This window comes from Capsicum annuum, chromosome 10 (genome assembly GCF_002878395.1).
Source record: "Capsicum annuum cultivar UCD-10X-F1 chromosome 10, UCD10Xv1.1, whole genome shotgun sequence".
Classification (NCBI taxonomy): domain Eukaryota; kingdom Viridiplantae; phylum Streptophyta; class Magnoliopsida; order Solanales; family Solanaceae; genus Capsicum; species Capsicum annuum.
Window position 1 is genome coordinate 217,970,281 of NC_061120.1, and position 15,119 is coordinate 217,985,399.

A 15,119-nucleotide genomic window follows, 5' to 3' on the forward strand; every position below is an offset into this window, starting at 1 on the left:
TTTTCAACAGTCACCACGACCTTCTTAGATGCAAAATTATCACACTTGGTCTTGGTGACATCTTCGACCCTTTTCTCATTCACAACACAATTTTTTAAGTAGAATTTTACATCGGTAAAATGTGACTCAACTTCAGTAAATGACTTATCATCGACAACTATCTTTCTTTTCATTTCACCTTCGAGGTACTTTAAGCATTGATAGTAAGAGGACGAGATAATTTTGTTCCCGTGTACCCAAGGCCTACCAAGTAATATATTGTATGAATTTTTGACATTGATCACATGCATCAAAGCACTTGATTGAAAATCATCCATACGAATTCCCAACTTGACAGCTCTCATGGACCTCTGCTCCTCTTGGCTGAAGCCTTGGATTATTATACTGCTTTCGGCCAGCTGATCAGTAGTGATGCCAAGTTCCTTCATTGTACGGGTAGGCAGGATGTTAACTCTGGTTCCCTCATCAATCAAGATTTTATTTATCCTTTTTCCTAGCACTTGACCTACCATGTACAGGGGATAATTGTGTAAGGCTCCTCCAAGCAGAAGATCATCATTTGTAAATATGATTTTTGTATCACATACATGTGCCTCTTCGCCAAGAGTTTCAGTAATATTTTCGGAAGATGAAAGAACGTCCATGGGTAGATTCTCAACCTTTGCCCCCTCTTTAGCAGTATTAAAACAAAACGCCTCAAGGTTGACTTGAGCAGTCTTTGCATAAAACCAACTTGGTAAGAATTCCCCCAATGTTACTAGACATCGTGGTTTTTGGAGGTAAAGCTCTGTTACACTCGTCCTTTTTGAAAGTCCATCCAAATTTTGTTTCCTTGGTTTCTTCACCTTTCTCTTCCTGGTTGGCTGCTCGGACGACTCCTTTCGCCGACTCATCTTCTTGTGTCTGTGCCCGATCACCAGAGTCCAACCTTCATCATCGCCTTCATCAACTGAAGACCTGTCAGGCTCTAATATCTTCTCATTATGCTCTTCGACACATATTTGGACTGGGTTAAGCGAACTAAAAGTGATAGAGATTTGATGAGAACTGGTCGTCTCATCATCGAAGAAGATCTTTTTCTCGTTTGCCAGTCGCATGACTTTATCTTTAAAGATGAAACACTTTTACATAGGGTGACTTACGAGCCTATGATATTTGCAATAATTAGGGTCATTAGTCCTTCCAGCTTTGTTAGGACGCTTCATCTCTGGGAGTTCAATGAGCTTATGCTCAAGGAGTTCATAAAAAATCTCAACAATATCAGAATCAAGGAAGGGATATTACTTTTCTTGCATCTCATTTAAAGTTTTCTGATTCAGACATGCTCCAGAAGTCATCTTCATACTTTGATTCTTGCTCACCTTTGCGGTGACCTTCACAGGAGATATATCAATATTCATGGACTCCTTATTATCATTTTTGGGGACAAATTTGCCCCATCTTTTAGGTTTCTGCTTATCCTTTCCCCTTTGAGGGTCATGGATAGGCGCTGCTAGACATGCTCAACTCCATGTCGTGAGTGTTGACACCCAATTTTTGCTCTCCGTGTCTAAAATTAACGTCTTCAGGCTTTTTATTCATTAAAGGGCACGAAACATAATTTTCACAATTATTTGATAAATTATTGATAATTATCCTTTCTTTAGGATTTTGATCAATTTTTTGTCATAATTTTATTTCTTATAATTTATTAATAATTTTTCTAAATTTAGGATTTTTATTAATTCATTGTCGTTCTTAACGTTTTACAATCACCCGCACACGTGCACGACATGACGTTATATATATATATTTTAGAGTATTTTTAAATTAATTATATTTTAATAATTTTAATATTCTTTATATTTTTCATTCAACATCTATATTTTATAGTCCGCAAATGCTGAGTCGGATCAATTATTTTTGTGCAGTATAATAATTCGATGTTTTATTACATCCGACAATGACTACACAATAATGTCTTATCATGTCCGACAATAACCACTCAGTTTTGTCTTGTCACATCTGACAATGACCACTTAATGACACTACCATTTTAATAATTACTTTGTCCGTTGATCAAAAGGATGAAAATACTTTGGCCAATAACTTAAGGATCTAAGGATGTTCTATTATGAAAAGAGAGTACATCCATTTATCCATTGGATAAAAGGGGTGCTCAATTTTTTTGTATAAATAGGTGGTGGGAGGACACATTTTTGACACACATTTTTTTTTGTTCATTTCTTCCACTCTTTCAAAATACACATATATTTATTTTTTACAACTCATAAACATTTTTCCTTTGCAAACCCACACACATATTCATAAATACACAAGCATATTTTATTTATTTCATTTTTCTATTTTGCTCTTCAAAACACTCCAACGGATACATTACACAACAATCTCTATTTTTGATATTTTTCTTCACAAAATAAATAGCTATGCTATCATCTATTCACGGACGGACCATGAACACAGAACAACAATATACAATCACTCTCATATATTGCAGAATAGAGAATCCATTTTTTTCCTTCTTCTTCATTCTAAACACAAATACACAGCAACAATATCCACACACTAACATACATATTCCTCCATCACCATATTTAAATTCACATCAACAATAATAACTACAACATCACACACGACACACCCTTTAACACAAAGATATACAAACACAAATCAGATGTTGGTTCCCTTAATCTCTCTTTTCTTTCCCTTGCCACTGCTGCGTCAATGATCTGTCGCCACCGAAATTAGTCACCGAATGGCCGGCTGTCACCACCAACGACCTCTTTCCCCTCTCTCTAATGGATCTCCCTCTTCCCCTTTTCCCATTCACCATGCAATACCGATAAGCTGCAGGAAAAAACCCATCGCTACCCTCATAACTAGCGAACAACACCACGCACCAACGACGGTAAAATCACCACAAGCCGCTTCATTCCCCCTACCATCGCCGCTTTCCTTTCTCCGGCGAAACCATCGCCACACGCGCCTCCCTTTCACCTTGATTTTTATTGTTTTTGCTGCTACTCATCGGAAAAATAATAGATCCAACCGGATACGCACCTCTCCGATATTGCTCCGGTGAGACCCGTTGAAGCAACACCGGTGACTCGTCCCTTTTGGTTTCTCTTTTCTGTTTTTTTTCATATCTGGTTAGAGCTGACCGTTCTTCGATAAAGCTCTTTTTAGAATAGATAAGGCTCGACTATCATCATTCTCGTTCATGACTTGGATGATTGCTATATATTTATTTTATTTTTGCGGTACTTTCTTATTGTTATTTAATATTTGATTCCTCATAACTTTGCTCTGCTTTTGGCAATTTTTGCCAAGTTTGCTGCTATGTGATACTCCATTTGCTTTATGATTTTTGCTCTGTTTTGATCATCTTGGTATTGGAGAACTTTTGACTATGTTTGTCATATGTTTTTGCTGCCATACTCCTTTACACTTTATTGTCTTGCTTATTTTATGGAATTGGGTCCTTGACATTTTTGGTAATTTTGTTTAAAACAAGATACTACATGATTATGGCCAATGAAAAAAGTATTATTAATTTTAAGGCCTCCGTAAACAAAATATGGATTTTACGTATATAAATACGTAATAAAAAATATTTTATGGCCGATGATGAAACTTTATAACAATACAAGATTTTACAATTCAGATTTTGACAAGAAGATTTAGGACGTCCAATTAATTGAGCAACCACTTCGTAGCAAAACGATTTAGGACGGTCAATTAATTGAGCAATCATTTCGCAGTCATGACTTTATCTGAGCCAACTTTTAACAAAAAAAATATCTTTTTAAATATTTATATACACACACATACTTGTTCAATTTGTTTTGATTATTATTTATTCATTACTAACATTTTTACAAGTGTTTATACAGGTTATTTGGATTACTCGTCGAGAGTTGCATTCAAAGAGGCCCTTTTAATTTTGTATTGTATTTTTATATTTGTACAAATGTTATTATAGTGAAAACTTTATTTTTGGGGTGTTGGATGGAATTTTCTTTATACAAATTCGCCTCGTGTTTATGCAAATTTAGGTCGTTAACATTTACACTAATAAATTAAATTAATCAAATTAGTTTACATACTTTGACATCATAAACATTGTGATCGTTTTGTTAAAGTAAATCTTTACTTTTTCATAAACTTTAATCAAACAAAGAACATTATTTTTCTCTTTCTCTTCATGATATATCAAAATATACTTTCTTTCACACAACATAAAATACTTTTCTTTTCACATGTATTTTTTTACATTTTTTATAATAACATGTTTTATTTATATATTTAATATACATACATCTTTACATAATTTTAAATATTTATATTATTTTATATTTAATACATGCACTTCTACATTATTTTTTATACCTCCTCCCTCTTTGAAAAATTTAGTCTAGACGGGTACCACACTTGTGGATTTTGAAGGATGCCTAATCTCTTCCCTTTGGAATAACTTGAACCCTTACCTAGAATATCAATTGATTTTTCCCAAACTAAAAATATTAATCACATGTTAATACTTTAATAGGTTTCCTTATTTTCCTTAAAAATTAGGTGGCGGCTCTGTGCAAATTTTCATTCTTTTAGAGTCCATAACGTCGTGCTCGTTTTAACCTCAGGTAAAAATAGGGTATGAAAGTGAGCATGGGTAGCTAACTCTTTAAAGGATTTAGGCTTAATCCCAGTGTATTCCTTGGACTCATATCTCTATTGCAGAAGCTTGACTGAGCCTATCTTTACAGTTTAGGCTGGCATTTCTCCATCGATTGATGAAGTTAATGACTGGTTCGTCCTTTCTTTGTCGAGTATTTGTGAGCTCTACCATGCTCACTGTACGCCTTGTGCTATAAAAATGATTTAGGAACTCATGTTCCAATTGCTCCCAACTATCGATGGAGTTAGGCCCGAGGTTTGTATACCAATCAAAGGCGTTTCCCTTTAGGGAACGAACAAACTTTTTGACAAGATAGTCACCGTAAGTTTCAGCATTATTACATGTCTCAACAAAGTGTGTGGCATGCTGTTTTGGTTCCCTCTGCCCTCAAATTATTGAAATTTGGGGGGCTGATAGCCGGCAGACATTTTGAGGCTATCTATCCTCGTAGTATAGGGATTGGTATACGCAAGGAAAAACTTGGTGACAACATCATACTTGTCTTTGAGGGTCCCTTCAATGAATTCCTTCAATTGCTCAATCGGGATCATTCCCTCAGAAGAAACTTACACTTCTTTAGTCGGTGGTGTTTGTTTCATAGGATTTTCTATCTCATGAACCCCTGGGGATTTTTCAGGTGCATGGCTAGACTCTCTGTCTATCAAACCTTCCACCCTATCCACCATCTTATCAATTCGAGCATCTTAATTCTGAATATATTTGGTTGAACCCTCAATTGCCTTTGCCAGATTTACAAGCTGCTCCTCCATAGACGAGGCATCAGTCATCATCGCTTGCATAATCACTAGAGATATAGGACAGTAGCATGGATTATCCCATAAGTTGATCTTTGAAGTGCTCAACTTATGTGGTATAGTCGGAGATGATGAGTTATTTGACTACCATTACTCTTTGCGCCAGTGTATTTGGAACCGAAATGCTCAAGTAGAGCTAGAGTCTTCTTAAGCGATTCCACCACACTGCTTTCTCCTTCTGAAGCACTTGCATTGGATTTCTTTCCTTTTGGGGTTGAAGATCCAAAAATTGGAGTTAGTTTAGACGACACTGGATGTGTTTGTTGTCCTAGCAAGCCTGCCTTGCTCCTTGTGACAGCTCCTAAGCTTCCGAAAGTAACACCAATGATGCTTTCTACTTCAACAGAGAAATTTGAGTCAGCAGCCTTGGAAGCAGTTGATTGAGAGTTACCTTCTTGGAAGTCATTTTAGTGTTATTGAACTTTGCAGTTGGAAAAGTTGAGATAAGAGGTAGAGATTGTCCCATTGGGTGTGCCAAATTTATTGGACAATAAATTTTTTGAGATAAAAAATAAATAATTCGGGATAAGAAAAATATTGCAACAATCAATTTATTGATTTCAATATGTGAGTGTTACAATCTCTATGAATCCTCTGATTCGTCTTTTCAAATATAAATTCAAGGGCTTAAAGCTTGATCTTGAATTTGAATTTGATTTGAGGGACTTGATCTTGACTTGTGCTTGAATTCAAGGGCTTTTGAGCTTGTTCTTGAATATTGTGGTCTTTATCTTAAATCTTGATGAACTTGATTTGAATGCTTGAGTTTTGTAGAGAAATTGTAGTGTTTGATCCACGAGCTTTCTCTTGCTTCTTGTTAGAGTTCTGGGTGTCCTTTTCTGAATTATGAGACCCCTATTTATAGTTGTGGAAAGGGGAAGAGTCATGATGAAAATGAACTTACTTTGACCAATCAGATTTGAGCGATGTGGCGCATTTTATGGGTTTTGATTTCATAAGCCTGTTGCATCATTTTGACATGTGGCATGGTCCCATTGGATCCTTTCCTTGACTTGGCATGCCATGTCATTTGACACGTGACGCTTATTTGGGCCTCTAGAATATGACAATATCTTGGGCTTAGCAAAGTGGGCTCATTATTTGTAACCCAAATTAATGGATTAGCCCAACAAATATTGGACTTTATTTAAATTCATATGTTTGAATTTAAATAATTAATTCAATTATATTAATCCGCAACATTTATTTAAGATTAATATATTTTGAATTTAATTTAATCTGAATTTCGTACGAATTTAAATTTAATAAAATTTCGTTGTCCACAGTTATATTGAAAACATTACACAACCAAAAAAAAGTCAATATTACCAATAATTTAAAATATTATTTTAAAAAAAAAATAGAAAATTCATTTAGCGAAAAATTATTTCTCTCCAGACAGTAATAAGTAACACAGTGTATAGGTAGTGTATACTTATTTTAAATATCTATATACTATACATACCTATACATAACATATACAACCGAGTATATACATATCGTATATACTTTGTCCATATTTAATAAATTAGATGCTCAAAATATACACGTAAGTTTCCCTTTCTTTTTTTTGTTTCCCATCCGGTGTCCGGTATCCGCATTGGAGTCCGACTAATCTGAATTTGCGCCGGGTAGGGCCTCATTTGAGGGGTAGCGCTCCCAACAGAGTTTTCTCTATGTCCAGGGTCGAACCCTCGACCTCTAGTTAAGGGTGGAGCAGCATCATTCGCTGCACCACAGCCCATGTTAGTAAGTTTCCCTTTTTTTTATTATTACTATAAGGATGAAATATAAGATATGCATGGAGGAGATTCTATTCTTGGTGCCAACTAGAGATATTTTCAGATATTTATACAAATCCTGAACTACTGTCTTTGGATAAAACACATAGACAACAAAAAAAAATTTAAAAAAAAAGAATAAACTAAGTAATCTTGGCTTGAAGATATTTGGTTGAAAAAATATCTCAGATTAATATATTTCCCAGCCTGGTACTTTTCAGTTGGTTTATAATACAGCTATGTACTTTTTCAATATATTATCATTAATTAGTTCCAAATGTTTTATTATAATTATTTTAAATTTGATTAAATAGAAAATGGATCCAAAAATGTAAGATATTCACATGCTCGAGTTGCACTTTATTAGGCTGGCAAAAGTCCCAAATTGGTGATTAGATCAGTACTCATTGTTGTTTGATAACTTATATAGATGAAAATAAAGATATTATCAATAAATAGAAGGACATTTTGTTTAATTATTAATCTTATTTTGAAAAAAAAAATCATACGTTTCTTTGTTTTTTCCTTTTTAGTTATAAATAATTGAAATTTTCAAACTAATTCAACTAAAAATAAAAAAGAGTACGAAATGAAGCTTGGTCATAATAATCAGTCATCATTAAGGGGTCGTTTGGTTGGGAAAGAGTTATCTCGAAACTAGTTATACCACCATGTATATGTGATAACTTACCCTGTTATTATGGTGTAAAATGGTGGGATAAATAATCCCGGTACTAACTAATAACTCACACCAAATATGAGATAAAATAATCCTTCATTTTGTCCCAAAATTATTTGCCTTCATAAGCAGCTTTTGAGGTTGTGTTACGCCCAAAGTTCATTTCTTTATATGGTATCAAAGTTAGACCTATATATCCCAATTCTTTGTTCGTCGATATTGAGCCCTCATATTATATTATTCACGCTCCAGTTAACAAAATTTGAACGTCCATTGTTCGTCGTTACTGAGCCCTCTTATTATATTATTCAGGCTCCAATTAACGAGATCTGAATGTACGGAAAGTTTTTAAAAATACTAACAATGGTGAAAGATAGAATTTCACATGCAAATTAAAATAAAGGACAATCTTGGAATGTTGCTACTACACAATTAACTACATAATCCCAGGAAGATACGAATATCATATATTATAATAACAATTGCTAAGATAAAAAAAACAAGTGTTGTCATTACATACGTGTCAAAAAGTGCAATTTTAATAATGTTCAAAACTTCAAAAGATATAAATATCATGCATATTTATAGAAAGTATTTATCTAAGAAACGGACCTTTAACCTAATTTAACTTGAAAAAATAATAAGAGTTTTTGAAGTGTTGAAAAATACTTTTTGAGATATGAAGTGATGTTTGAACATGTATTTTACTTGAAAAAAATTGAAATATTGAGAATGAAAGTGAAATTTCACCAAGAAAACTAGTCTACCTCATTTTTTTTTTTTGGAACTTGAAAAATTTTTAATGATAAATTTTTAAAAACTAATCAAATTTCATAACTGAAGTGGTCAATCCCAAGGGGTTAATTACTCGATGAAAAAAGTTTGAGATACGCGTCTTATTATATATAGGATACCACCATACATGTTACAAGTTTAAGTTATGCGCAAATGACTTTCATTAGCTCCTAGCGCAATATATCTGAATTTACGATAGAGTTAAGAATGACTTGCTTAGACTGTTGAATAGCCATTGTCTCTTCGACTTTTGCCTTTGAATTTGATATTCCGATGAAAGTGAATTCTCTTTTGTCCTTCGTCATCGGAACAAAGAATCGATATCTATCTGTCCATATACGTATCAATAAATAGAGTTCCAGAGATTGATCGATATATTGTCCCTCACCAGCAACTAGAGGGGGAGAAAGGAATGATGTCCCGGCCTGTGCTGCGCATCTAACAACCAACTATCCTTTTTGGTTCACTCTATCGAGTTGTAGGACGACAAATATACATTCAAGAAAAGAAAGGAGAATTCAATATTTAAGTGAAGAAGAGTAGAATAACGTATCATCATCCTCGAGTTTCGAAGGCTACACTCGAACCAAATATGGGCTCCATTTAAAAAATAACACACACATATATATATATATATATATTGCCCACCTCCAAACACATTATCATCATCTTTTCATTCTCTCTTTCTCATTTCTCTCAATTTTGTTCTTCAATTGATCTATTTGTTCAAGTTCTCTTTACAAGTATGGAACAATATGAACAAACATTGTTTTCTAATACCCTCCCAAGAACAAGTAGTTGCAATAGCTACAACAATCTTATTATCATTCCATCAAATTACAATAATAATACTATCATTCATCAAGATTCTAATTCCTCATATAGTTCTCTTTCTCTTATCCATCAGAAAAATCGCGATGGAGTCAAAGTCAACTTTAATTTTCTCAGGTCTCTTCTTCTAAAAATTATTTCCTTACACGCTATGCTTCCAATATGCATGTGGCTTAAATATTTACCTACATATCTTACATCTAATTCGTGTCGAAAAGTCACTGGAACTTTGTTCGGTCATCGTAGAGGCCACGTCAGCTTCGCCATTCAAGATAATTCCACGTCATCAGAGCCGATTTTTATAATCGAATTCGCCATCACAACATCTATTTTAGTCAAAGAAATGTCATCGGCCTTTGTACGTATTGCACTCGAGTGCGAAAAAGCGCCACGTGGAAGCAAGCAATTGAGGCTCTTTAGAGAACCTAATTGGACTATGTATTGTAATGGGAGAAAATGTGGGCAAGCGCTTTTGCGTGCGTGCAATGACTCTGACAGACACATTCTAAACACTGTGTGGAATGTGTCAGTCGGGGCAGGAGTGATACCCGTGGTAGGGGATGGGCGAAAGGGCGGCGATTCGGAAGGTGAATTGATGTATATGAGGGCTAATTTTGATCGAGTTATAGGGAATCGTCACTCAGAAGCATTTTATATGATGAATATTGATGGAAATGGAGGACCTGAGCTTAGTATATATCTTATTAGGACTTGAAAAAAAAAATAGTGAAAATAAATCGAATCTTTTTTTGTATCGTTATGTGTGTTTTTATACAATAGTAACATACTCAGTAGAATCTAAAAAAGGTAGAGCGTGCGCAAGCTTTTACCTTTATGTATGGGAGATATAGAGAGTATGTTTCTTTTTTGGAAAGACGATAAGCCCCTCCTGTCGCAATGGTGTGGAGTGTCAGGGGCTGTTATCCCGTGGCCAACTCGAAGGGGCTGAAGTTCGACACAGAGCTTTTTGATTGTTAAGTTATAGCAGGACCGAGCAACATCCACGTCCTTTTATATGTTGAATAAGTCATATTGATGTTTGACGTAAAGAAAACGTCGAATTTTATTTTTGCATGTATCTCTTATATGTTTATCTAATTTTTGATATGTGTTAATCTTGAAATAAAACAGTTTGTTATTGATGTACTTAAATATTTCACTTCTTTTGATTTTTTATATGGCGTCTCTACGTAATTTGAATTTTGATTAGTTCAGATTTGTGTGGTATATGTTAAGGCTCATTTAGGGGAAAACACACACTTTTTTGAAAAATACAGTATTTACGAAACATGGCTACAATATTAAAAAATAAGAAAAATATCGATATTAGTTTGGGAATTGTAGCATACTACACATGCACGATAGTATAATATGGGTTCATACAGCTCTTTTGCGCATTTTCAGTTGATATAATATGCATAATAAAATTAATAGATATCTGATAAGTTGATACCCGCCTAATTAAATTGTTGATAATCACCACTTGAATATAACACTTTCGTTAATACAATTGAGGCTTGTATGATACAACTCTTTTAGCATGTTATTATGTTGATATAGTATACATTGATACAAATGATATCCACTTAATACCCGCTGGATGTATATAAGTGATACTTCCCGTCAATAGACAACTTTTTTCTTAATACAATTGATAGCCGTTTGATACAACTCTTTTGCTTAATATAATAATTGTACCTACGTTTCATAATTACACTCTAAATTGTAGCTATATTTTATTATTTTCTTTTAAATTAATAGTTTGAGATCCAGACCTTTAATAATTTGGAATATGACTAAAAGTGGAAAATTTAAGAAAGTAACATTTTTATGTTACATTATCAAAATAGGAAGTGGAAAAATGGTGGTTAGCAAGTCATACAAATAATTCAAGTCTAACCACAGGGAAAAGTCGACTTTTGTCCTCCTAATGTACAATAATGCATTTGTGAAGAAATGGATTGCAAATTAATGAAAGATATATGTAATTAAATTCCATAATATTTTTTAGCACATAGGAACAATATATATATATATATGTATGAAAAAAAAAACAGCTCGATGCACTAAGAAAGGAGAAGAAAGAGATATGTCTATATATTAATTAAAGCGAAAGAAAGGAGAAGGATTTGGCTCCTCTCCATTTCCTTTCTCTCCATTTTTCCCAAATCCCCATTTTGATTAATGACACATGGCATAATTAAATTAAATGGCTTAGATTTAATTTGTTCTAAACTAAACTTCTAACTATGGTTAGTATAATATATCAATTAAAAATAAGTTGTTTTTATCTCTTTCATTTTCTCAATACTCTCTTCCTATTATTTATCTCAACTTCCTCTTATTCCCTTCAAATTTATCAATTATAAATTTGGCAACACCTAAGATTATGAATGCAGAGAACTATTTCATATTTTTACCACGAAAATAAATTTTCACAAAAAATCCACAGAAAGAACACAAAACGAGAAAAAACAGAGAATAAGACTATCTTTATTTTATCCCATTTTTGTTGGATTGAGGCAGAATATCATATTTTAAAACTATTTCATATTTCTCTCAACTTTCTCTTATAACAGCTTTAGTAATTAATATAACAACTCTATTTTTAATGCCATCTCAAAATATATACTATTTCTAGATTACGACAATAAAAAGGGAGACATGAAAGGACTTCGAGAAAATATTTTTCAGTCCTCCAATTCTTTTGCTCATGATTATATTTTAAAACTATTTCATATTTCTCTCAACTTTCTGTGGATTTTTTGTGAAAATTTATTTTCTTGGTAAAAATATGAAATAGTTTTCTGCATCCATAATCTTAATTCTTAGGTGTTGTCAAATTTATAATTGATAAATTTGGAGGGAATAAGAGGAAGTTGAGAGAAATAATAGGAAGGGAATATTGAGAAAATGAAAGAGATAAAAACAGTTTATTTTTAATTGATATACTATACTAACTATAGTTAGAGATTTAATTTAGAACAAATTATATCTTAACTATTAAATTTAATTATGTCATGTGTCATTAATCAAAATGGGGATTTAGGGAAAACGAAGAGAAAGGAAATAGTGAGAAGCTGGATCCAAAGAAGAAGAAACATTATGCCTATTAATAAGTTATTGTGGCGTGGAATGTATAGTATCCATTAATTTTAAATTTGAGGTCTCAAATTTGAACAATTTTATATACTAATAACTATAAGATGTATGAGGATGTAGAAGATTATGTTCTTGGTGCCAACTGGAGATATTTATACAAAAATGTCTTTGGATTAAACACATAAACATAAAAAAATGAATAAACTAAGTAATATTGGCATGAAGATATTTGGCTGTAAAAATATCTACGACATGCAGTGGGATTAATAATTAATATATTTCCCAGCCTGGTGTTTTAATTTTCAGTTGGTTTATAATACAGCTATGCACTTTTTTCAACATGTATCATCAGTTGGTTTATAATATCCCAGTAATATATCTGCATCTAAGTTTCTTGTTCGTGATGTTTTGATGATATTTATGATTTTGAATAGATAATTTTTAGATTATCTTGTGGTTATTTTGTTTCATGTATTAGCTAGTAGTGTATTATTTCATTTTGTTGTGTGCCTTTATGTTTTTTATTTATTATACTGTTATCAGTCCTGAGTCGAAGGTCTATCGGAAACAACCCCTCTACTTCATCTGAAGTAGTGGAGTATATGAACTGCGTATACATTAGCCTTTTCAGACCCTGCTATGTGAGAATACATTGGATATATTGTTGTAATATGTGTCAATTTTGATGATGTTGAAGTTTTGTACTTAGATTATCGTGGAAGATAGAGATACACACATATTTGAAAGAAAACATTATGGGTGTGTTTGGTACGACGGAAAATGTTTTCTTATTTTTTCTTATTTGGTTGTAGTAAAATATTTTTTAAAATAACTTATTTTCTTCTATTTGAGGGGAAATGACTATTTCCTCATGGGTGAAGAGAAATCATTTTTCAGAAAATGACAAATATGACTTATGTTTCCATCCCCGCCTCTCTTCCCACCCCAACAACACTCATATTCACATTATTCAGAAATATTTTTCACTGTCCTTTGCTTTAATTTTTCGCTGCTTGAAATAAAAAACAGTGAAGCCCGAATTTTTCCATTTTTCAATGTTCGTTGAATGTACTGTTATTTCCATATGCATAGAGGAAGACTTACTTATGCTACTTTTGTTAATTGCATATTTCACTTTGTCATCGATGTAGCTTGTTTCACAAGGTTGAATAAGCTTGTCGTTCCGTTGTATTTCTATTGATTGTAATATTTTGAGATTATCTTGACAAAATGTTGAAAAGTGTCTCATATATTTGTTAATTAGTAGTTGCTTAAATTTTAGTGACCTGTAATATTTTAGTATTCGATATTGATATTATTTGCTATGCTTAAATTAGTTCTTACAAATTATTGAGTTGCTAGAGGTAGTAATATACTAGTTAACAGTTAGTAGTATTTTCTAAAAAGTATTTTTTCACTCACCAACCGAACACTAGAAAATATTTTTCTGCTCACCAACCGAATACCATAAAATATTTTTTGAAAAATATTTTCCACTCACCAATCAAACATGAGAAAATACGTAGAAAACCAACTTATTTTCCAGGAAAACATTTTTCATGAAAAATATTTTCCATCATACTAAACACACCCTATATGACTTGTCATAAAGTAAATTATTGGATAAGAAATAAATTTTTAAGTCTAATTTAAAATAAAAAATTAGCTCATGAAGTGACGATAGACCAAACAAGACAAACAATTTTGCTTTACTGTTAGATACATACAAACATAACCTATTGAGTCGGCCTAATGCGTTTTACATATGGAAAATATATCATGTACTTGGAACATTCTATAAAGTTAAGGTGTTATATAGGTGCAATTGAAAATCTAAGATAAACAACAAAGTAATAATATAATTAAAACGCAAAATAATAATAATAATAATAATAATAATAATAATAATAATAATAATAATAAAGATATCTACACATTTCACCTAATCACATCTTAGGACTTGTTTGGATTGAATTTTAATAACTGGTTTATAAGTCAAAAGTTAAAAGCTATAAGTTGGTACTAGTACTACCCTACTTTTGGCTTGCTTATAAGCACTTATTTTGATTTAAAAATAAGTAATTAAAAATATTTTTTTACTTTACCAAATACCATTTTATTCGAGTTGTATGTAATTATAGACAACTAAATAAAACACAGATAAAATACTACAAATTGAGTCAATTTCTTAAGAGGAGCCTATTTAACTTTTAGCCTCATAGGTCCTTTGTTGTAAAGGTAGAAATAGTGTGTTTTGGTTACTTTTTTAATCCTATTCTTTAAAGAATAATCACAATTATGAAGTCTTGAATTTTACAGGTGAAATTTCATGAAAATATACTGAAGCTTTAAATTTGAAGTACTCAAAATTTCACATGTGAATTTGAAACTCCATCACAATTGCGATTTTCCCAATTTTAGGCTAAAAAATCAAGTTTTTG

The 15,119-nt window shown here is 32.4% G+C and overlaps 1 protein-coding gene across 1 annotated transcript; it reads left to right on the top strand.

Moving 5' to 3' along the window:
• Positions 1 to 9,490: 9,490 nt before the first annotated feature.
• LOC107845230 (protein MIZU-KUSSEI 1-like) lies at positions 9,491 to 10,432 on the top strand. Its single transcript, XM_016689460.2, has one exon. The coding sequence runs from the start codon at positions 9,491 to 9,493 to the stop codon at positions 10,289 to 10,291; it is 801 nt and encodes a 266-aa protein (XP_016544946.2). The 3' UTR covers positions 10,292 to 10,432.
• The last annotated feature ends 4,687 nt before the right edge of the window (positions 10,433 to 15,119 follow it).